The 21,895-nt window shown below is 35.5% G+C and overlaps 2 protein-coding genes across 4 annotated transcripts; one reads left to right on the forward strand and one right to left on the reverse strand.

The window, feature by feature from the left end:
- Positions 1-3,289: 3,289 nt before the first annotated feature.
- LOC111412129 (pumilio homolog 6, chloroplastic-like) lies at positions 3,290-20,357 on the reverse strand. 3 transcript variants are annotated; one of them, XM_023042917.1, is made up of 10 exons: positions 20,177-20,356; positions 16,774-17,418; positions 15,029-16,434; positions 14,801-14,942; positions 14,592-14,699; positions 8,958-9,170; positions 8,734-8,844; positions 7,746-7,940; positions 5,682-5,853; positions 3,290-3,504 (listed from the first exon to the last, which is right to left on the reverse strand). In XM_023042917.1, the coding sequence occupies exons 2-10, from the start codon at positions 17,368-17,370 to the stop codon at positions 3,482-3,484; spliced, it is 2,967 nt and encodes a 988-aa protein (XP_022898685.1). In that variant the 5' UTR covers positions 17,371-17,418; positions 20,177-20,356; the 3' UTR covers positions 3,290-3,481. The 3 variants fall into 3 exon arrangements, with proteins under 3 accessions (XP_022898685.1, XP_022898677.1, XP_022898694.1); XM_023042909.1 differs by having other exon boundaries at positions 16,774-17,421; positions 20,177-20,355; XM_023042926.1 differs by lacking the exon at positions 8,734-8,844 and having other exon boundaries at positions 16,774-17,421; positions 20,177-20,357.
- Positions 11,814-13,666, forward strand: LOC111412146. The gene is made up of 2 exons (XM_023042936.1): positions 11,814-11,877; positions 12,182-13,666. The coding sequence occupies exon 2, from the start codon at positions 12,692-12,694 to the stop codon at positions 13,439-13,441; it is 750 nt and encodes a 249-aa protein (XP_022898704.1). The 5' UTR covers positions 11,814-11,877; positions 12,182-12,691; the 3' UTR covers positions 13,442-13,666.
- Positions 20,358-21,895: the final 1,538 nt, after the last annotated feature.

Here is a 21,895-nt window from a genome sequence, read left to right on the forward strand (position 1 = left end):
TGGGCTCTAAAATTAGCTCAATTTATAAAGATCATCTGATGAATGACCTTTTCGTTTTTGGTTTGAAAAACCTATTGCGACTCCTTGTTCCTAACCGACGAAATCGACCATTTCAATAGATAAAAAAAAAATATCCATAAGAAAACCTTCCATGAGCATAGGGTTCGGAAGTAATTGTCACGGCCTACCACTGGATCGTGCAACTATAAGTTTGATAGGATCCTGACTCAAGAAATGTAATTTGTATTGATCGAATGAAACTACAATCAACACAGAAACTTAACAAAAGGGCCATTCGAGAGGGCCGTACTCTCCTACTATCACTCCCTTTTACTAAATTTTTGATGATCCTACTCTCAAGCAGCTATTCAATTTATAACCCTCACGTAACATATTTTTTTCTCCAGCTCAGCCTTGCTTAACAGATTATGTTGCTGCCCCATATTCTTCTTGACCCTTCTAGAATAGGTATATTTGTTGGATATTGGTTAAATAAATCGAGAATTGAAAATCGATTAAAGTGACTTCGTATCTACTTCGGCCAAATATTCAAAAGCTCGACTCAATCCGTTTAGGCAAAATTATTTGCCACTTCGCCGCTTCGGGGCGCACAAACGGGGATCGACCTGCCCGGTCAGATCACGGGGGTCGTTCGGGCTCGGGGGCAACGCCCCCAAAAGAGAATTTTGATTTCTCTGCATGTATTAAAGGGTATATTTGGTATTTCGAAAACCAATATCGGATGAATGAGAAATTACGAAAAAGGACGAAAATCAGTGAATAGACACCTTTTCATAAAGGTGCATTGTTTGGAAAGGGTGCATGATTTGGCCTCAACCATTAGTGAATAGACATCTTTTCATAAAGGTCCATTGTTTGGAAAGGGTGCATGGTTTGGTCTCAACCATTTCGTCCACACCCTTTCATGGTCTATAAATAGAACCCTTTGGGTGTCCTCTTCCACACAATTTTGATATGCAAAACATCTCTCATCCTCTCTTCTATCCAAAATCAAAATCATTTCATTTATTTTGATTTTCCTTCATTTCATCCTTGGAGTACATAAGCCTAAATTTGGTTCGTTGTACTTGTGTTTTGGAGTGCTATAAACACAAGTGTAGCCGTTGTATCTTGGGAGTCGATTGCCGAAATTCGTAGGCACCGTTGCGGGGCAAATTCGACTTAAGGACAAAGAGTCCAACTCTTGCCTCGGCTTTGTCCCTACTTTCTTCTTCTTCTTGTTTGTGTTTTCTTTGCCGTTACTCTATCCAATTTTCGGCACGGATTTACAAACCATCATTATACTTATTTTGACGTCATTATTCACAAAATTCCTCCAACAATATTTGATTGGGGTTTATCAATTACCCTGCCCAATTCAGCCACCTTGTCCATAAGGTGGAAGTGTGGTTCAACTTCGAAATTCAGAATTCCATATAACTTAACCATTTCTTTGATAAGAATCTCCGCCAAGGCAAGTTTCGAATATTTCAATCCAAAAGCAGTTAAAAAGTTCTAGCGTCGAAGTAACCAGTCACACCCCTTTGCGGGCTGTCCAAAAAATGAACCCGGCCAATCAAAATGCAATGGTGCATAGTACCACAATTGATCAGCATCACGATCTCCTCTTCTTGTGCAATATCCCCTTTTATGGTCTCTTGTGCCCTTAATCCAAACAACGAATCAATTAAAAAATCCCAATGTATCGTCGTTAGAACCCAGTGCTTCCAGCTTGCACTCGTCGATCATGACTTCACTGTCCGACTCCTCTTCCCATTCTCTAATAACCAGAACTTGCAACTCTTTATTCCTACAACGATGTCCATATGCGAATTTGTCAAGGCAGTGATAGCATAGCCCATTTTCTCCCTTAGTTTGGATCTCTGTGTCTGTTAGTCGCTTGTAGGGGATGGTTGATTCGGGAAAAAGGTTTGGTCTGGTTGTACGAGCTGGGATAAAGCTTATAGGAATTGTTGGTATGTTTCCTAGGCTAGGGAATTGAGGTGAGTTTGGGTTAAAATATGTTGTTCCTTTGGGTTTAATTGGGCCAGAATTCCATTGGCACATTTTGGTTTTAAGATTTCCATCCTCCATCATTTGGGCCTTTAAAGATTTGCTCCAAGCCTGAAGGTCTAAGTTGGTGGACTTCGGCCCTTATCTCAGGTCTTAACCCATTTAAGAAACAGTATTCCAAAACAACCTCCGATACTCCATTCAACCACGAAACTAAAGTTTCGAACCATTGGCGATAATCTCTTACTGTGGCGCTTTGCCGGATGGCCAGAGGGCGCTCAAAGATCCATCCTGTAAAGGGCGAAACCTCTGCAGCAATCCAACCTTCGCTTCTTCCCATTTCTTCATTAGCTTCCGTCCTTCCTTCCACTTGAACCATGTAGGCATCTTGCCATCAAAACCAACAGTAGCTGCTTCCACTTTCTCTTCCTCAGTCAGCCTATTAATGTGGAAGTATCGCTCCACTCGAAAATTCCAACCATCTGGATCAGTCCCTTCGAACACAGGCATCTCTAGCCGTCTGATTCGCGATTCTATCCTCCCTTCAGCCCATAAGCCTCCTCCACTGTTTTGGTTAGGACTTGGTTTGATTTTGGTTAACCCAAAATCAGTAGAAGTCGCTAGTGATTCTCCAGTAACAAGGCCCTTTTTCTTTCTCCCCTTTTTCTTGATTTTCCCAAGTTCGCAACAGCAATTCGAACTTGTCCATCATCCCTGAGTCCATCAATTGAAATTCCGAACGTAGTGCTTCAATCCCAATCTGTCGTTCATGGTAATGGCTCTCCACTTTTCGTTCTAACTCTGCAACTCGATGAGTAAGAGTCATGGCTATGGTGGATGATTGTTGTGCTCTGATACCACTATGATAGGATCCTATTGTGAAAGGAACTCAAAAGAAGAATTAAGTGCAGAAATGTAATTTGTGTTGATCGAATGAAACAACAACCAACACAGAAACTTAACAAAAGGCCATTCGAGAGGGCCGTACTCTCCTACTATCACTCTCTTTTACTAAATTTTTAACGATCCTACTCTCAAGCAGCTATTCAATTTATATCCCTCACGTAACATATTTTTTTCTCCAGCTCAGCCTTGCTTAACAGATTCTGTTGCTGCCCCATATTCTTCTCGAGCCTTATAGAATAGGTATATTTGACCGGGGTTTATCAAAGTTCAAACCCAATAATGACAAAAATGAATAAAGCAGCTACTTCCTACTTTATAGGTTCAAGAATATACGGGAAACTATGGAATATTGGAAAGCTACACACTGGAATTAATTTTAGAAAAGAAAAAAATATATATATATTATCATCTACAAGCTGCTCACTCCAATACATCCACAAATCCGAGTTGTATAGAAGAACAATTTATAGTTTATGCATTCTGAACTTTACATGTTAACCTAGTAATATACAGAGAAGCCCTTTGGAAGAGACAGCAAGAATGGCAGCACCAGATGGGAGCACTAGGATTCTGATGTTTGAGTTTCTGCATGTATATAAAATAAGTTGTAAGAGAATAATTTATCATGGAGAAGAAAAAATAATGTCACAAGAATGCAGAATAAAACTTGTACAATATAATCTTCGAATGAAAACAAAAAATCCAATATATCTATTTCTGCATCACATTTGGCGGGTTTATGATCCCTAAGGGATTACTTAAAGCACGGATGGATTCAATTCCATTCAGACAACATTATTGAAGACAACAAGGTCTTATGTTCGTTCCGATGAAGCTAAAAAGTCATTGTAGGATCCCGTGGTGCGACTCGTGCCTAAAAAAATATTGACTTGTAGATTTGTTCTAGAATCAGGTTTGTTTCCTGGAAAACATGCCTACAGAATATGAATCTCCATCTCTCAATCTCTTTATAACAATATCCATATATTATTTCTATTGGCATTTAACTTAAGAAAATGATGATCTTCTGTTAAACAACATTATAATCTTGTACTAAATGACAATTTGATCCTCTCAAAACTGTTCAAACCCCCATCTCCCCATTAGAAAGACCCCAATAATTTGCCAAAGAACAGTGCTTGCGAAGGCATCATAATGCACATTGAAGGAGAGAAGATAAACAAATCCAGAAAAATCAATCCATCCAGATCAGGAACTGAGCCAACGATTTAAAGGCTACTTTGTTTACAAATTCTGGCATTTTGGCCGTTGGCATATATCACCAGAAACCCAATCAAAGACTGGATTAGAAGTCAAAAGCACCAAAGACGGGGCCTTGCAAGTTCCAAAGTGGCATAAGTACCTAGAAACATATAGGATTTGAAGTTTGTTTGAACCCCATTTTTTTGGAGAATAGATTTTGTAATTGTGATTTTTTGGAGAATATGGTTAAAAAGTAAAAAAGTTTAGGATTTATAGGAAGAATATGTGATTGAAAACGAGTTTGGAGAAAAATGAGTTTTTATGAAATGGGGCTCAAACAATGGCTTAATTGAACTGGTGGGACATTGACGTGCACATACCAATATAAACGATAGACAATCCCCTCTTCCTTCTGAAATTCTCAACCAAAATATCACAATAATCATGACAAAACCCTAAAGCATTTTTGCAAAAGGCAGTAGTGAGTTAGATGACTAAAAGCCTATTACTAATATAATATAAGGTCAGACCAACTTTCTTCGCATGCTTGAGCACCTAACAGAGAAACTTATAGTGGGTTTAGGCAGGAAAGCATTCCTAGACTCACTCAACTGCCGCCTGTTTGTTGATTCAACTGATTTAGTAACAGCGTAAAGAAAGAAGATACCGGGTTTGTTCAGAGGTGGAAATCAAAGAGCATAGAGATTCATTTTTGTTACTGGAAATTGTGTTGGCAGTTCTGTAATTTTAAGAGATGGGAGGGCGGTGATGCACTAGGCTGCTTGGTAGTGTTAGTGAGATTTCTTTCTCTGCAATTTCAATTTCAGAATATATCTTTCATTTAACACGAGGTTATAGCCAGATGGTAAAGAGATATATCAGAATTATTTTAAGACACTGTTAAATTAAGAATTGTTTATCTGATTGTTATTATGGAGACTTCGGAAACACTGAATATAAAAAGTCAAATAACAAAAATTTCAAAAAACCACTTCTTCAATGGACCCCTTTCTATAGCAACAGGAATGCAAAGATACTTAGGAAAACAAGACATACATGAATAATTACTTAAATGTTTATATGCTAAAAATAAAATTTTATGCTTTAGTAAGCAAAACAGGATTCCAATCCCAGAAAAGAAAACAGAGAAACAAAAAAGCGAAGACATTAGTTCACTTCTACATTTACTAGGAATACCAGTGACTGAGCTTACTAGGCTTCAGCTTAATCCAGACCTCTGAATAGTTCCCTTCATGTGTTCAATGGTAGGAATATAATTATGTTTGAGATAGAGGATCGTGCCTATATTTAGGTCAGTAAATAAGCTTGTTTGATATAGCTCAAAAACAAAGCAATTCATATACAATTTTAAGCCTGGAAATCTTTTAAACTTGGCCAATTAAGCTAATTAGGAAAAACACAAAACAGTGCCAAACTGTGCAGTCAAATTTGGTTCACCCATATCTGGTTCAAGCTTGATTCAAATACATTACTTTTTATTGCTATTATGATAACATAACTGTGAATAAAATAGAAAGCACGCAAAAGAAAGTACGTACCTTCTCCACACAGACGCTCAAATCGAGCAACAATATGTTTTCCATATGTATACTTCTTTAAAGCAGTAAGATGACTTCTTATTAAACCATGTAACACTTCCCTCTGATCATCGGTACATTTTTGAAGAATCTTCTGGATGACATAGTTTGCATATTGGTCTTTCATCATTATCTAAGGCACAAATATCAAAAGCAGAAACATGTGAGAAGCATAAACGGATGGGTCAGCCAGCGTAAGCAGACTAAAACGCACATGATCACATTAATGATATCTGAAACTCTTATATCACTTCCATGTCTTGTAAATCACAGAGGGAACCAAAAAGAAAAAAGAAGAGAAGGAAAAAGAAAACACATTCTTAGAAATGATCAGCAAAAGAAATCAATATCAAATATAATGCAATTGCATGGTCAGAGCTGGAATACATATTAAACTTAATGTAACCTTAGACATTTACCATCTAAGAAGCACGGATTTGGATACATAATCTGAATAAGAACAATACAAATATGGCAATACAGTTTTTTTTTTTAAATTAGTTTTTTTTTTTTTTAAATTAGGATATGCTGGCGGATATGTGTTTTCCACTATCTATTTCCAATAATAAAATTATAGTTGTCAATTATTAACAAATTTTTACAAGTATTATAAGTTTTAATACTATTATCCGTGTTCAATAATAAAATTATAGTTGTCAACTATTAGCACAATTTTATATGTATTAAAAGAATTAATACTATTGTTTATTTTCAATAATAAGATTCTAGTTGTCAATTAATTTAAAATTCTAGTTATCAATTATTTAATACTATATCCATATTTAGTTTAGTTAAAAGTTTTGATTAAAATCTAAATCAAAGTCAACAATTAATTTTAACTACACATTTCATGAAATCTACAATTTTTCAACCATGCATCCTATCAACTTATATCAAAATCCACTAATAATCTTATTTTTATATAAACAAAACATGGGCTATATAGTTTCAATAATAAGTGTAAATTGTTGTTATTTGTTTATAACAATTTATTAAGTAAAAATATTCAATCATATATTGCCAATAATCATGGGCTTTAAAAAAAGTGGGAACGCTAAGGATCATTGGCGAACCTACTCAGGGTCCTTGACGCACCAACTTTAAGATGATGATAATGATGATGATGATGATGATGATGATTATTATTATTATTATTATTATTATTATTATTATTATTATTATTATAGAGCCATAAATAAGAATTGGGCAGTAACGGTAATTGAGCTTTTTTTATTAAAATAGAGTTACAATGATGACAAAACAATTGAGAAAGTGAGAGTTGAGATTGTTTTGTCATTTGTAATATTTAATTTGAGAAATTCTTGGGAAATTGTTATTCATCATATATGAGAGATTATTTGAAATTCATTGGAAATTGTTATTTATCATATATACGAGATTTGTGAATCTGTGATATTGATTATCTGTATGTATTTTTCTAGAATACATAATTTTTTCGTAACTTTTTAATAAGTTTGAATGTATCCCATTAACTCCACGTGTCTGTGTCTGCCACTGCTAAAGATGAAAACTAAAAAATAATAGCTAGGAAAATTACCCCTTTCCAATAGAGAGTGACAGGATGCCTTCTACCATAAGTATGAAGCATTGAAGTTTCCGCAAACTTGAAACACCCTAATCCTATTTATACTTAAAAATTTCTAGGGAAAAAGGGAAGTTACCAAACTAAGAAATAAGGAAAATTCCTAATTTAAACCTAAGGGTGTCATTTATGCTCTCAGAGCCCAAGTTTAAATGCTGATAACAAGAGAACCCAGGGGACACGATTTATGTGACCTAATGCATACATGTGCTCATGCACCAAATAAAGGACTTGTACAGGTGAACCACAAAATGCTAAAGACTAACATCAGAAATAATAACATTCATGCTAATTTTGATGCTTGCATTATTAACTGAAAACACCAAATCAGTATTACACGATCTACCAATGCATTTTCCACTAAGCAACAGAAACCACATGAATTCAACAAATGGTTAACACCAAGATTTAGATTGACATACCAATAAATTATCGTTTTTATCACCATGCCCAATAATCTCCTTTATCAGCATCTCCCTTGCAGTTGAATCACCACACTCCAGACATTTTTCAACAACATTTGAAGCAAATTTATGCTGGCTCAGTTGTACTATAGATCCAGTTATTTTACTAATAATTTGGCTTCTTTCATGAGGCTTTCCCCTCTCTAGCACGTGCTGTCATTAGTTAAAACCAATAAAAGCAGCATGCACCAATCAAAAACTGGAAGTTTGAATTGAAACTTTACAATATGAAAACAATTTCATCATTTCACTAATAAATTTTCATTTCAGTCACATCATGGAAAAAATTCTAAGAATTGTAGAACTAACCTTCACAAAATGGAGGAAATAACAAAAGAATGTTGATCCACTTGATCTAAAAACTTAATGATGGAGATGAGTAATGATTTAATATTGAAGATTTATCAAGTTTAGAAATTTACTTTTAGAAAAGCAATTGGGGTTTAGTTTTGAAGATTTTCTAGCGTATTATGTTAATCCTTTAGCTGTTTTCCTACTTAAAATAGTCTACTTGAAACCCTATATAAAGAGGGTCTATAATGCTTACTTAGATTTGATTACTGAATTAACACAGATTTTCTCCTTCTAATAATCCAACCCCCCCCCCCCTTCCTCCTATCTTCTCCCATCTATTTCTCTTCCTTTCCATAATTCTGGTTCTTGTTTGATTGCATTCATCATAACTTAAGCTGTTACAAAGGTCACATGTATATGATTTAAATCACGGCCTTACATGTGCACAATTTCATTAAATGGGTGACAATAAGACTTGAACAAGGACCTTTAACTACTCTAATATCATATTTAACCACCTTATCTAAAAACTTAAGCTGTTAGAGAGGCCATGTATATATCATTTAAATATCATTTCAACAAAGAATAGGCTGGGAGATAGGGCAAAGAGCTCTCTTTTTTAACATAAATTGAAGAAACAAACAAAATCAACCTGGGTTACATAGTTGCCATACTGGTCCTGAATAAGAGTGCAAACTGACTCCAAAATTTCATCCACTATAAACTGTGTCTGCAACTGATCGTTACAATGCTCGAGGACCCTCTTCAAACAAAAATAAATAAATAAATAAATGAACATCTCTATAACAACAGAAATAAAGAAGTGAACAGAAAAACAATAAGCAACAGTGCCCCCAATTACTGATGCAAAATTACCTGTATGACGCGGCAACCATAGGGATGCATTGAAAGTGTCGCAACTTGACCGCGGAATGAAGAAATTATAAAGCCAATATCAGAAGCTGGAATGCTTTCTATGCACTTTTGTATTACATGATTCCCATTTTGATCACGAACACATCTCATCACATGTCCGTCCAGCTCTCTGACAAGCTTTGCTTTCTGCTCCAACTCAATAACTTCAAGAGCCTATGGAAGAAATCAACCAAATACAAGATGAATTTTCCAATCATTATTATCTCGGTTAGATTGTATGGGGAAAATAAATCAGGAAGAAAACATTTTTAACATCCATGTAGATTCAATTTTGATAAGCTAAAGTCCTAAACTGAAGAAGTGGAGAAATTATATCCTAGGTATACACTATAAAAAATAAAAAGATACTAAAATATGATACCATATCCATTGGGGAGGGCAGACTGAACCTCAAGAATTTATGTTAACTGTTAGACATACAATAAGAAAATGTATGTAGACTTCATCTGATCAAATCTAGATAATTGTTCCAAGTCAAAAGCAATCGACATGTCATCCCTTTACCAAACTTGAAACAACAAGAAGCCATATTGCTAATAAACTTGGATCATAACATGAAACTTTTTGTCATTCTGTACGATCCAAAGCTACCTCTTCTAAACTAATCAAACTGGACAAATCTGGAGTATTTTCAGGAAACGCATAACAGCACAGGTGGGCCCAACATATGAAGACATTTATGAGGGAAAAAAAATCTTAGGAAAAAAAGGGGGGAAAAAATAAAAAATAAAAATGAAAGACACATACACATGCATAAGCAGTCAAACAGCATATAGAATAATGTCTCTTGGAAGAACATGGCCAGGCAAAAAGGTCAGTATGCGTATATACTTATCAATTAAACAGCAGTATCCACATGACATGTTCATGCCAAGACTATTTTGAAGCAGAGGATTAAAGCCATCTGGTCTAGATTTTCATAAAGGGCACGTCAGGCATGCTGTATAAGATTGGATAAGGATTAATTTCCTATCTTGTGTTTGGTGAATTAAATTAATCCATCTTTAGTCATCTGGATAAAAATAATAAGCTTTAAGAGATGAATTTAGGCAAGATTAATAATTCACCGTCTCATGATTCATGAATAATTGGGAGCAAGTAGTCGAATTGAAATACTTAAACTTACTTATAAGTAATTTAAGTTTATATATAAATAAGTTTACTTGATGAGTAAAAGAATTACTTATGGAAAAATACTATATGATTTACCTATAAGTAAATTTTAATATAAATATTTTTTTAATTAATTAAAATCAAAATAACTAAGTTACTTATTTTGATAGTCACATATTAAACAAAAATTTACTTATAAGAAATTTAAGTTTATATTTACCAGTAAATTTTAACATAAATATTTTTTAATTAATAAAAATAAAAATAATTAAGTTGCTTATTTTGATAGTCACGTATTACCTAAAAAAGTAACCTTTTTTTTACTTGAAAAGTAAACATAATAAGTTATCCAAACATGTTCTTGATAAAAAAGTAAATTTACTAATAAGAAAATAAGAATTTTTTTTTTTTTTGTTAATTAAAGTTCAAAATAATTAATTAATTACTTATTTTGAGACAAACATAACAATTACTTTTAGATAAAAAGTAATTTTCCTCGAAATAGAAAAGTAAGTCATAAAGCCCAATAAAGATAGATTCTAGAATGTTCACTAGTTAGTTAGTAGGAGGATAAAAATGTAATAGGCTATGTAAGGAATTGCCTTTAAATAGAAGGGAAAAGAACGGTAAAGGCATGCAAAATATTTAGAAGGATCTCGGATTATAGAGGAGAGTATTGGGTCTCTCGAATACCCAACTATCTTTTACTATTCAGCAAAGTAGAGATACAGAGAGTTTATATAGTTACTGTAATTCTCATATATTAGAGTGCTCTTTACATTTTTTATAGAAAGGCAATTACGCTTTCCAAGTAATCCCTTGCGTTCTGGTTTCTGTCTTCATTTCTACACTTGATGTTGTGATTGAATGGCTATAGGATCTTATCAAAATGGTATCAGAGCAACCATTTTGGCCCTGGGGTATTACATCTGATGAAGAAAAGAAACTAAAAGATTGGGTTAGTAATTTGGAAATAAGGATGGATGAATTGCAATCAGACTTACAAGAAGATATGGAGTCCAAGAAATCTGAATTTCATACAACCATGGCATATATGATGGAGAAGTTGGATTTAATGATGAAGAAATTGGATGGGCAAGAAGAGGAAAGGAAGAAGAAGGAACTCACAATCAATACAGCTGAAAGCACTGCTGATTCTGAGATTCCATTAAAATCCAAAGTGGTAAGAGAAAGTGAAGCTGTAACAATTCACCGTAAGAAGTCTGAGAAAGTAGAAAACCAAGGTCGACCAATGAAAATACCGATGCTTATTGGAGATAATCTGACCGACTGGTCTGGTGGAGAAGATAAGAGTTGGATTTGGATGTATGGCGACCTCGACGATGAAGAAACTGGAAGAAATGGGGCTTACAATTAGGGCTGGAGTTCATATAAAAGATCCTGTGGGCTTGATTATGAAATTGAACCAAATGGGAGAAGACTCAAAGGACTTCCTGAAGCAAGCTCAACTCAATTTTGGCCCAAATAAAATAAGACATAATTCTAACCACTTAAATCCAGCTTTTAGCCCACTTATACACTCATATGAAGCCCTATTTCATACTCAATTCACCCGCTTAATCCACCCAACACACCAAACCAACCCAAAATCGGCAGCAACCATACTCCAACGACTGACAGTCGCAAAGAGTGCTCCTCCATTTAAGAGACTCATCGACGCCAAGCTTCATCTGAAGAGGGAACAAGCTGGTGTTATCACGGTGATGTAACACACAACGGGTCATAGGTGTCGAAATAAAGAGTTGAGGATTTTTGTGGTACAAGAGGAAGAAGAAGATGTTCCATGGCATGTTGAAGAAGAGGAGGAAGAGGATGAAGTAGGTGAAGTAGGGGAGATATCACTTAATTATGTGGGAGGACTTACCACATCAAAAACCATGAAAATCAGGGGTTCGATTTTGGGGCATTCAGTAATAGTCTTGATTGATAGTGGAGCTATACCTAACTTCATTTCAGCAACGTGGGTTGGCCAAATGAAGCTGCAGACCACAGAAACTACTAGCGGTGATGTAACACACAACGGGTCATAGGTGTCGAAATAAAGAGTTGAGGATTTTTGTGGTACAAGAGGAAGAAGAAGATGTTCCATGGCATGTTGAAGAAGAGGAGGAAGAGGATGAAGTAGGTGAAGTAGGGGAGATATCACTTAATTATGTGGGAGGACTTACCACATCAAAAACCATGAAAATCAGGGGTTCGATTTTGGGGCATTCAGTAATAGTCTTGATTGATAGTGGAGCTATACCTAACTTCATTTCAGCAACGTGGGTTGGCCAATTGAAGCTGCAGACCACAGAAACTACTAGCTACGTGCAGAATCACAAGCTGCAGTCATTAGATCTACTGTTGCAACAGAGAAGAATCCTTTCCAGCAGCTATACATATCAGCATCAGATCAGCAGCAACGTCCAAATCTATTAAAATGCCACCAGCAAACCTGGTCCCTGGCTTCACCTTCGACGGAAGTGTATGAACAAGGACCATTGCGGGAGGAGAAGAAGGCAACGAAGAAGAAAGGGGAAGAGAATGGGCTGGAATTGATGGCTGAATTTCAGATAAAAGAATCTATGGGCTTGGTTCTGGAATTGGCCCGACTAGAGGAAGGCAGCAATGAAGTTGTGAAACAAGCCCAATTAAATTTCGGCCCAAATGGAAGTAAACTTAATAGGCTCAACCCACCATTAAGTTACAGCCTACAATTTTCCTATAGTCACTTGCTTCTCAAGGTAAATTCCAAATCTATCGCATCTACTGTACTTCATCCAGCAACGATGGCGAGGGAAATTGAAACTAAATCCCAGGCAACTACCGAGAGTGTTTATATTGCTGCTTTGGCATTGGGGATTGCAAGTCAGTGGATGAACATACTGAGCGATGTCGGAGAAGAGGCAAGAAGAGGAGGAACCGACCTGCCGCATGATGAAATCGAGGTGTATGACTACAATAATTTCACAAGGGGGGCATGTGTAAACAAACTGAAGAAAATGCTTGCTCCGCTTATTGCATATGCAAGTACGCTGTTTCAAAAATTAGATATTTCGTGGGTAGGGGCAACTGGATATGGAATTGCCCTGAACACTATATTGGTGATAGTTTCTCAACTGAGTAGGTCCGTCCACTTCGAAAGGGTGAAACACCCATTCTCCGTAGTGACCATGACTGGAGTTCTTGCAAGGAAAATGGGGTGGTTACATGATGAATTAACCAAGACAGCAACAACTTCCACCTTGAGGACAAGGTGGATTTCGAGGCGACGGGTAATGATAGAGCCCAATAAAGACAGATTCTAGAATGTTCAATAGTTAGTTAGTATGAGGATAAAAATGTAATAGGCTATGTAAGGAATTGCCTTTAAATAGAAGGGAAAAGAACGGTAAAGGCATGCAAAATATTGAGAAGGATCTAGGATTATAGGGGAGAGTATTGGGTCTCTCGAATACCCAACTATCTTTTACTATTCAGCAAAGTAGAGATACAGAGAGTTTATATAGTTACTGTAATTCTCATATATTAGAGTGCTCTTTACATTTTTTATAGAAAGGCAATTACGCTTTCCAAGTGATCCCTTGCGTTCTGGTTTCTGCCTTCATTTCTACACTTGATGTTGTGATTGAACAACTACAGGATCTTATCAGTAACTTACATAAAACATTTTATAGAAAAAAGTTACTTAAAAGTAACACTGCTTTTTAAATCTTAACAAAAATAATAATAAATTTTTTATTTTTAAATAATATCAATGATTTTTTTTTAAAAAAAATTGTATAGAACCAAATGCCATATTAGAACAATACGCATTAATCCACCTTAATAAAATCTCGCATAATCCTATCCTTCCTAATTCATCCCCCAAGCTATTCAGTGTACCAGAAGCACCATAAATGTCAGCAAGTTATCAAGTTCAAACAAAATCTGCTAGTATTAGTATATTTAGTTATCAATTTTGATACGTATTTTAGGAAAAATGGACAGGTTTTGGTTTATTAGATTTTATTACAAATTTCCTACTTAGAATAGGATCTTTTAAAATTCTATTTAACTGGGTATTTTTTATTGTAATAGAAACAACTTTGATAATGAAATAAAGATTGATATTATCTCCCCAATTTCTCTTCCACCTATCTAATTCTTCTTCCCTTTCTACCTCCATCCTATCTTCCCCTCTTCCTCTCCTTCTCCCTCCTTTCTCTTCAGCCCTTCTCCTATAATTGTTCTTGTCGAATCCTACGTCAATAACATTACTTTAAACTAGTATATTCATGCATCACATATAACGCTGGACGTGGACATAGGGTGAAATGAAGAATGGGGGTTTGGAGGATGAGGGATTTACCAACATGCAAAAGGTCGTTGTAGTGTAACTCTGAAGAAACACAACACATTGTCACTTGCACATGAATTGCATTAATAAGCACTGCCACATTAGAGTCAGGATATTACCTTTTGGATTACACGACACCCATACATCTGCAAACTTAAAGGTAAAACTTGATCTGTCAATTGATTTGCAAGGTCTTTTCGTTGTTTCAGGGTACCATATTCAAATAGCTGCACCACATTTAAGACGAGCAAATCATGCAATCATATGAACACTTGCAAATAAAAACAGGAAGAATCTACCAATAATGTCAAGTAATTTGGGACAGCACCTTCTGAATCACATAGTTGCCGAAAACATCAGTCATTAGTTTTGAAGCATGGGGGACAACTTCCCTGAACAAAGACTCCTTCTCTTCAGCACTACAATTTTCCAGCTTCTGCTGAATAAATCTACTTCCATGTTGATCAACACTGAAGACAATTGGAAAGTAATTGTCAACCCATTACAGTAATTGATAATATTTACATAAGAAAATCTGGGATAGAACAGAGCTTGCCTAACTTCAGCAATACGTCCTGTTATATCAGATAGCTTGTATCTTTGACCTTTACCCGATTTCAACTCTTCGAGAAAAGAGAATGAAATAGTATCTTCATCAATTGGACTGTGAAGTCCAAAAGAATTGCCTGCATTTCCACAGGAAGCTTGAGAAAGACTCATGTTATTTCTCCCTCCAGAAAAAGTGTTTCCTCCTACAGGTGTTCCTGACAAAACAGGACTAATGACAGGTGAGGTAGGAAATTGCATCAAAGGGCCAACATTTATGTGGCTTCCAAAAGAAAAATGACTTGGTGTGCTTCCTCTTCTTGGATTCAAACTGTTATAGTCTGCACTTGATGGATGCAGGAATCTCTGATTGGAAGAATAAGCAACATGCTCTGGGCCACTTTTAGGGTCACAAGCATTTCCTTGGCTCACAATTGCACCATCTCTTGGCGTTGGATGACCAAAATGACCATACACACCATATGAATCTCGCATGGGTTGTCGAATGTACTGCATATGAAAAGGATCAGATAGAGGAGGTTGCATGGAAAATCCAACTTGTCCATAGAACTTCTCTGGATGTTGCATGTCATATCCATGAACACTTCCTCCCTCTGGGACGCCAGAAGCCGGAAAGACAGTATTAGGCAAGGGAACAGCACCATGAGGGGCAGATCTAGCCAGAAATGAGGGAAGAACAGCAGGGTGGAAAGTGTATCCACCCACACCATGTTGTGAAGTGAAGTATCCACCTGGCTGAAGACTAGGATAAAATTGATTTGGTGCTGTCATAAAGGAAGCTGCCGAGGCATAGAGTGGAGGTGTGAATCCAGATGACTGGAGTATTGGCTGTACCTCTGCTGGAGAAATGCTAGAGGAACCATATTGAATATGGTTTGAGCTATATGCACGAATTAATCCTGGATAACTGATCTGAGACTGAGAGCCCTGAACTCGAGAAGTATTGCCTTGCTGTGAAAATGATTGCTGCTGCAACATATTGTTGGAGGAGAAGACTTGCACATTGTGTTGGATTTTGTTGTAATCAGAACTTGAAGCACTAGACAAGTTAACACCCTCAACGCCAGATTTAATAAGGGCAACATCCAAATCACTTACCCCAGTAGTCAATAAATCATCTTTTGAATCAAGATTTACAGTATTTAAGTGGGTTTTGAGTATAGACGGCCTAATGAGTGTACCCCTTGTATCGTCAATAAGTGGTGGGCTTGAAACAGGGGAAGTAAAAGGACTGCATTGTGAGACTTGCCTCGTATCATCTGCACTGGGAGCATTTGCAGCAGAAGTTGATGTACTGACAGAATCAGCTTCTAATTCAACTGCTTTTTCCATTGATTTATGGCTCGAGGAGCAATACTGATTGCATGCAGGTAAAGATGTCGAGTGGGGATCTTCCTACAGATAAGAATTTTTATTTTATCATCACTTCTAATATAAATTGATGAGTATGAAAATATGCAATGAAACACAGAACCGAAGAACTAAAGACGCTTCATATATTTATAGTTGTTGTACTGTCAAAGAATATATGGTTTAAAATGAATGCCTTTTAGGTCATTGGGATAGAAGTTAAAATCAGTTGAAGATTGGTATTATGTTTAGATATAGCATTTCTTTCCAGAGGTAGAATAATGTTTTAAAAGGTTACTGCAACATTTATAAATACTGCCTGAAAGTGAATATTAAAATCTTGCCTCCATCAGCTTTCTTTTCTTTACAAGAAGCATAGAATACCTGTGTCAAGTCAAATGTATCCTCGTGGTGACCCAATAAAACAGCTCTCTCTACAGACAGAGATCCACTCACTTCGGATGATCTATCATCCTCAGGCTCTTCCTCGTGAGCAGGAAGGTTACCCATAGGCAATAGCATTGAATCATCATTCGAAGACATCTTCCAATCACTGCTGGTACTATTACTATGGTGAAAAGGGCGTCTTTCCCTTGAGTTAATAGGCTGTCCGAACTTTGGGTCCAATTTGACGTTAGAACTATACTTTGAAAAAGAAGTTGACTCAGCAAAATATTTCCCTTCAGTCTCAGAGTTGTCGGCAGAGATGCTTGAATGTACCAGACCAGGATTCAAAGTGGATGTCCGCCAAGAAAAGATATTCTCAAGTGCTGCTATAGAACCCTCCATACTTGGGGGTGCACTCTCACTCCGGTGTGGTATCATATCCTTCCCAAGGCCTTGAAACCTTTCACCTTTTAGGAACAAACCAAGATCTTCAATGGCTGTGTTAGCAGGTGCTGGTCCATACCTGGTAGACTGCTTATGGGACAGCCAATTGTCAGTCCCTCCTAAACCTCTAATAAGGCTTTCAGTCGCCATTCACTAGATATGATTGCCCTCGCTCAAATCTTACTAGCATTACACAGTCTCCTAATAGCCACAAAGTAACCACCTTCAGTCCACATTTCATAATTCGAGAAATAATGGTGGAAGAGACCAACATACACACAGATTGTAAAGAAAAGTACATAATTCATACAGCATGTCGGTACAAAATGAGCAACTCAATAAGAAAGATTCCTTCAGATGAAATTGCACATAGATCATAACTTGATCAAATGAAATATTTCAAATTCTGCTGATTCAGAATATAATGAATATTTTAAATTTCGCTGCTATGTGTAAGTGGATAGTTGAGTGTTGCTAAATATATCACATGCGGTCTTTCCATTAAATCAACGAAATATAAGTATAAAATATTATACAATGCTTCTGCAGTAACTACAGCAACTACTTACCATATCTTGACATCAGTTTATGTCACGAAAGTTATTAAGGTCCAGGGATATCTTTAGTCGAGATCTTAGTTGGATAAAACCATTACTCCAAACAATATATGGTAACATCACAATTTGAAGCCAAACGAAAACGCCCCACTGAAATGGCTTCATCTTGCTTATCTTTCATAATTATTGCATATTATGTTTCCTTTCTTCAGTATATAATTTAAAAACTTCCACATAGACCAAAGGCAATTTTAAATTGAAGTAATCAGAGAAACAAAAAGTTCTAGAGGGCTGCATGTACATGCAGGGCATAAAAAGTTGGCCACTGGAGTATTTGATCTTGGAAATTTTTGCTAATGTGATGGGTGCTATCATCAGTATAACTCAATTGTGTGTGTGTGTGTCTCTCTTCTTTAGTTAGTAAGATCATATTAATCCTATTGTCTGCACCAGATTACTCCACATAATCTTCAGTCAATTTTTCTTTCTTTCTTTCTTCCTTTTTTTTGGGGGGGGTTTTCATTTCAAGATGCAATTTCAAACCGGAAAAGTAAATGAAATACTCCGTTGCAAAATAAAATTCGTACATGTGGCTTGTAAATAGACTCCATACATGACTAAAGAGCATCTGGAGTAAACAATAAAAAAAACTTGTAATAGATAGTATCACTGTAGATACACGGTAATTAATGTAGCGTTCTCTCCAAGAAAAATGGAAAAAGAAAAAAGGAATAGCCAACAACCATAGCAGTCATGAGGTAGCATCTAGCATCAGTAGTATTAAAAAATTTCCCATTAAAAAGAGTTTCACCAAGGTGCTATCCTGACTCCCTGAGTCTTATCTTTTCACTCCTTACCTTGTCACTTTGATCACGGATGAATTTATAAGAGGAATTCGGGATGAAATACATTAGTGTTAATTAGTTACAAAATGAAAAAATGCATTAACAAGTTAATGTGGCATCAATTGCAGATGAATGTAGGGAATAACTTGGGTGGTTGGCTCATGGCATGTATAGAAGCTCTCATTTACAAGCACAAATTTGTCCCAACAAAAAATAGAACCAACTTTTTATGTTCCTATAGCTTGTATAACATGATACAATAGAGCAGGATGATGGTCACTGTGTATGGATGTGGTTGCAGGTGGAGCAGAGCAAGACATGTAAAAAATAAAAATTTCATCCCTGATGTTGTGAACCCAACCATACCCGGGCGAGTATAAGCACATAAGATACAATTATTTCCTTCTGCCAGTGTTTTTGAGATAGTTCTTGGTAACTAAAGCATATTGACATATATGATCAACACCATTGTGTTAGTACAATAAAAAAAAAAGGGCCTCGGATAACATGTGATATGTCCTCTCTTCCTCTCTCTCTCCCCCACCCCCACGAAGACATATTACTCCCTCAGACCTAATTTCACTATGATCCATTAAGAACAAAGCCAGATGCATTCAATTTTAATAATTTAAAGTAAAGTTTATAATCCATGACATTGGTGTATGGCTTATGTGAAGGTTCGACTTAGCTTTATTTACACATACAATAGTATCATAAGATATAAACTCATAAGAAATAAACTCAAAAGATAATCACACATATTTAGAAATAAAATATGTAAGAAAATATTGACAGGTCATTCGCCCCCACCCAAAAGAAAAGTTGAAAAAAATACAAAGTGCTCGTTATTGGCTACTTCACTGATTAAATGATGGTTTTGTTAATATAAAGAGGACTTCTATAGATTCAAAAACCACCGATGTAAAAAAACAGCTACACTTGAAGTGTATTAAATAATAACTCTTCCTATAAATTCATCTTAAAAGTACTCCCAATATAAAGGAAAAGTTATGTAAGCGCATATGCTAAAGTGTTCATCTGACCCCTTGAATTAGTTTTAATTAGTTAGAACTAAGAGATGACAAGATAGGAAAACAGAAATCATTTGGTTTTTTTCCTTCGTATGCTGATAGTTTACGAAGTATAAACAGCCTTCACCCACTTAGCCAAGTACAATTACCCAATAGGTTCTTTCCAATCTGTACCCTAGAGTTCTCCCTGACATCCAAATGGAGAATTGAATTCCTCAAATGGATATATCAATCAAACCTTCTTCACCTACAGATAGAGAACTGAGGCTACGAAATTGATTTAACAGAAATTCGAGAAAACCAATGAGTTAACTTGTGGAAACAAAGTCAACTGTCAAGCAGTAGAAACCAAGAAAACTTTAATCAAAGCAAAACTCAACAAAAAAATATCAATCTTTTTGCAGGTTTCATAAGATAGGAATCAAACAAACAAAAACCCATCAATCAGAAAAGAGAAAACGCTTATTTTCCATTTAACATAACAAAGAGTCGAGAAATGAAATTCCATAAAGAAAAACCTTACCTAAATACTCTGAGCCACATATCAGTGTTCACTTTCACTGGACAAAACCCTTGATTTTGCTACAGAGAAAGGAGACAGAGGGAGAATCTTTGTGCTTTATCACAGGGTGGTAGTGGTAGGGGCATATGAGCATATGTGAAAATGAAATAGAACGAGGGGTTTTGTCGGGCGAGCTAGCTAGGGAAGGTACAGACAAGGAAATCGGGTTTTGCTAAAAACATAGGAAAAAGTGCTAATTCCAGAGTGTGTGGTCACTTTTTACAATAAATGACAAGTTTGTCTGTTACTGTGCATGAATGCTGCTACAATTGGCACCGGCAGACACGTCCAATATTGGAAAGCATTCAATGGACTAAATTTTATAACAAACTATATATTTTGAGGTTACATATTTTATAGTACGAGTATGTGGTTAAAAAATAATATATAGGAAAAGAAAATTTGAAAATAACGGTTGTCAAACATCGGCTAACTTTAGAACTTGCTCGGGAGTTTTGGATAATGGTTATGGGTTTTTTTTCTTTTTTAAATATCGATTTTGGGCATCCAATGAGGGTTTCGATTTTGGATGATTTTTATTAACTATCCTTTAAATAGTCCAACATATACTTTAAAATTTATTATTGAGCAATTCTAGAAAAGGTATGTATTTATAAATAATGTGGAGTAAATGTGTAGGTGACTTAGTGATATTTTCAATTTATGATTTAATGTATAAGATTTTTTACTCGTGCGATATTTAAATTGGTATGATGATCAGTAAGAGGAAGAGTCATCTTAGTCAGAGCACCCTAAACTGGCAAGAAGACGACCATTGATACAGTTTTCTATTTTTTTTACATATACATTAATTATTAACCTAAATAGTAAAATATTTTACTCATAATTAAAATTTTAATTTATTTGTATTTTACTTATAAGTAAATTTTACATTATTAAGTTAATTTTATACTTATAAGTAATTGGTTACATATAAGTTAATTTTTTACCTTTCAAGCAGCTTTTTACCTAAAAATGATTTTTTATCTTATAAGTAATTTTTTTGCTTAGAAGTAAACTTTTTTATTTTTTTATTTTTTATTTATAAGAAATTATTTTGCTTATAATCGAATCATTTTCTTGTGAGATACTTGTCTAGAGATGTTAAAATTGGAAGAAAGTTGAAAAAAAAAATTCACCGATTTATTAGATTAAGAAATAGGGTAATTATAACACCACTACAAATTTTAATTCCTATACCACATTATAATCACACTACAATTAAAATATATTTTTAATAAATACACCACAAATAAATTACAATTATACTCCTAATCCAATAAAAAATTAATTGAAAACTAAGAATACAATATTGTGGTGTATCTATCACCTATGTTAATCCTCATTTTCTAAAATTCTCTTAATCTCTGCAACGCTATTATTTGGTCTTCTCTCCTCAATGTAAACTTGCTTTCCAAGCCAACTAAACAGGAGATGCCTTGATACATCTGACACCACAGGGTTTGACTATTGAACTGAAGGGTGTGATGCTTGGTACCAATTTGAAGCAGGTTGAGTTCTATAAGTGAAAGATGACTGAGACCTGACTGATGGTGCAAATTTTCCTTTAGGAGCCCGCAATATGGAAGCATAAGTCAACATGGAAGTTCTCCAACAAATTTCGCTGCAGTAGAAATAATTGGTTGGTAACCATTTTTCTGTTCCTCCACTGCTGTAGGT

Source organism: Olea europaea, chromosome 2, assembly GCF_002742605.1.
Source record: "Olea europaea var. sylvestris chromosome 2, O_europaea_v1, whole genome shotgun sequence".
NCBI lineage: Eukaryota > Viridiplantae > Streptophyta > Magnoliopsida > Lamiales > Oleaceae > Olea > Olea europaea.

Excerpts from the sequence above, each read along its gene's own strand:
- LOC111412146 (XM_023042936.1), top strand. The coding sequence starts at position 12,692 with ATGGCTGAATTTCAGATAAAAGAATCTATGGGCTTGGTTCTGGAATTG.
- LOC111412129 (XM_023042917.1), bottom strand. The coding sequence starts at position 17,370 with ATGGCGACTGAAAGCCTTATTAGAGGTTTAGGAGGGACTGACAATTGG. Across the intron at positions 14,943-15,028 it reads GGACGTATTGCTGAAGTTAG|TGTTGATCAACATGGAAGTA; the intron begins GCAAGCTCTGTT and ends AATTGTCTTCAG. Across the intron at positions 14,700-14,800 it reads GCAACTATGTGATTCAGAAG|CTATTTGAATATGGTACCCT; the intron begins GTGCTGTCCCAA and ends AATGTGGTGCAG.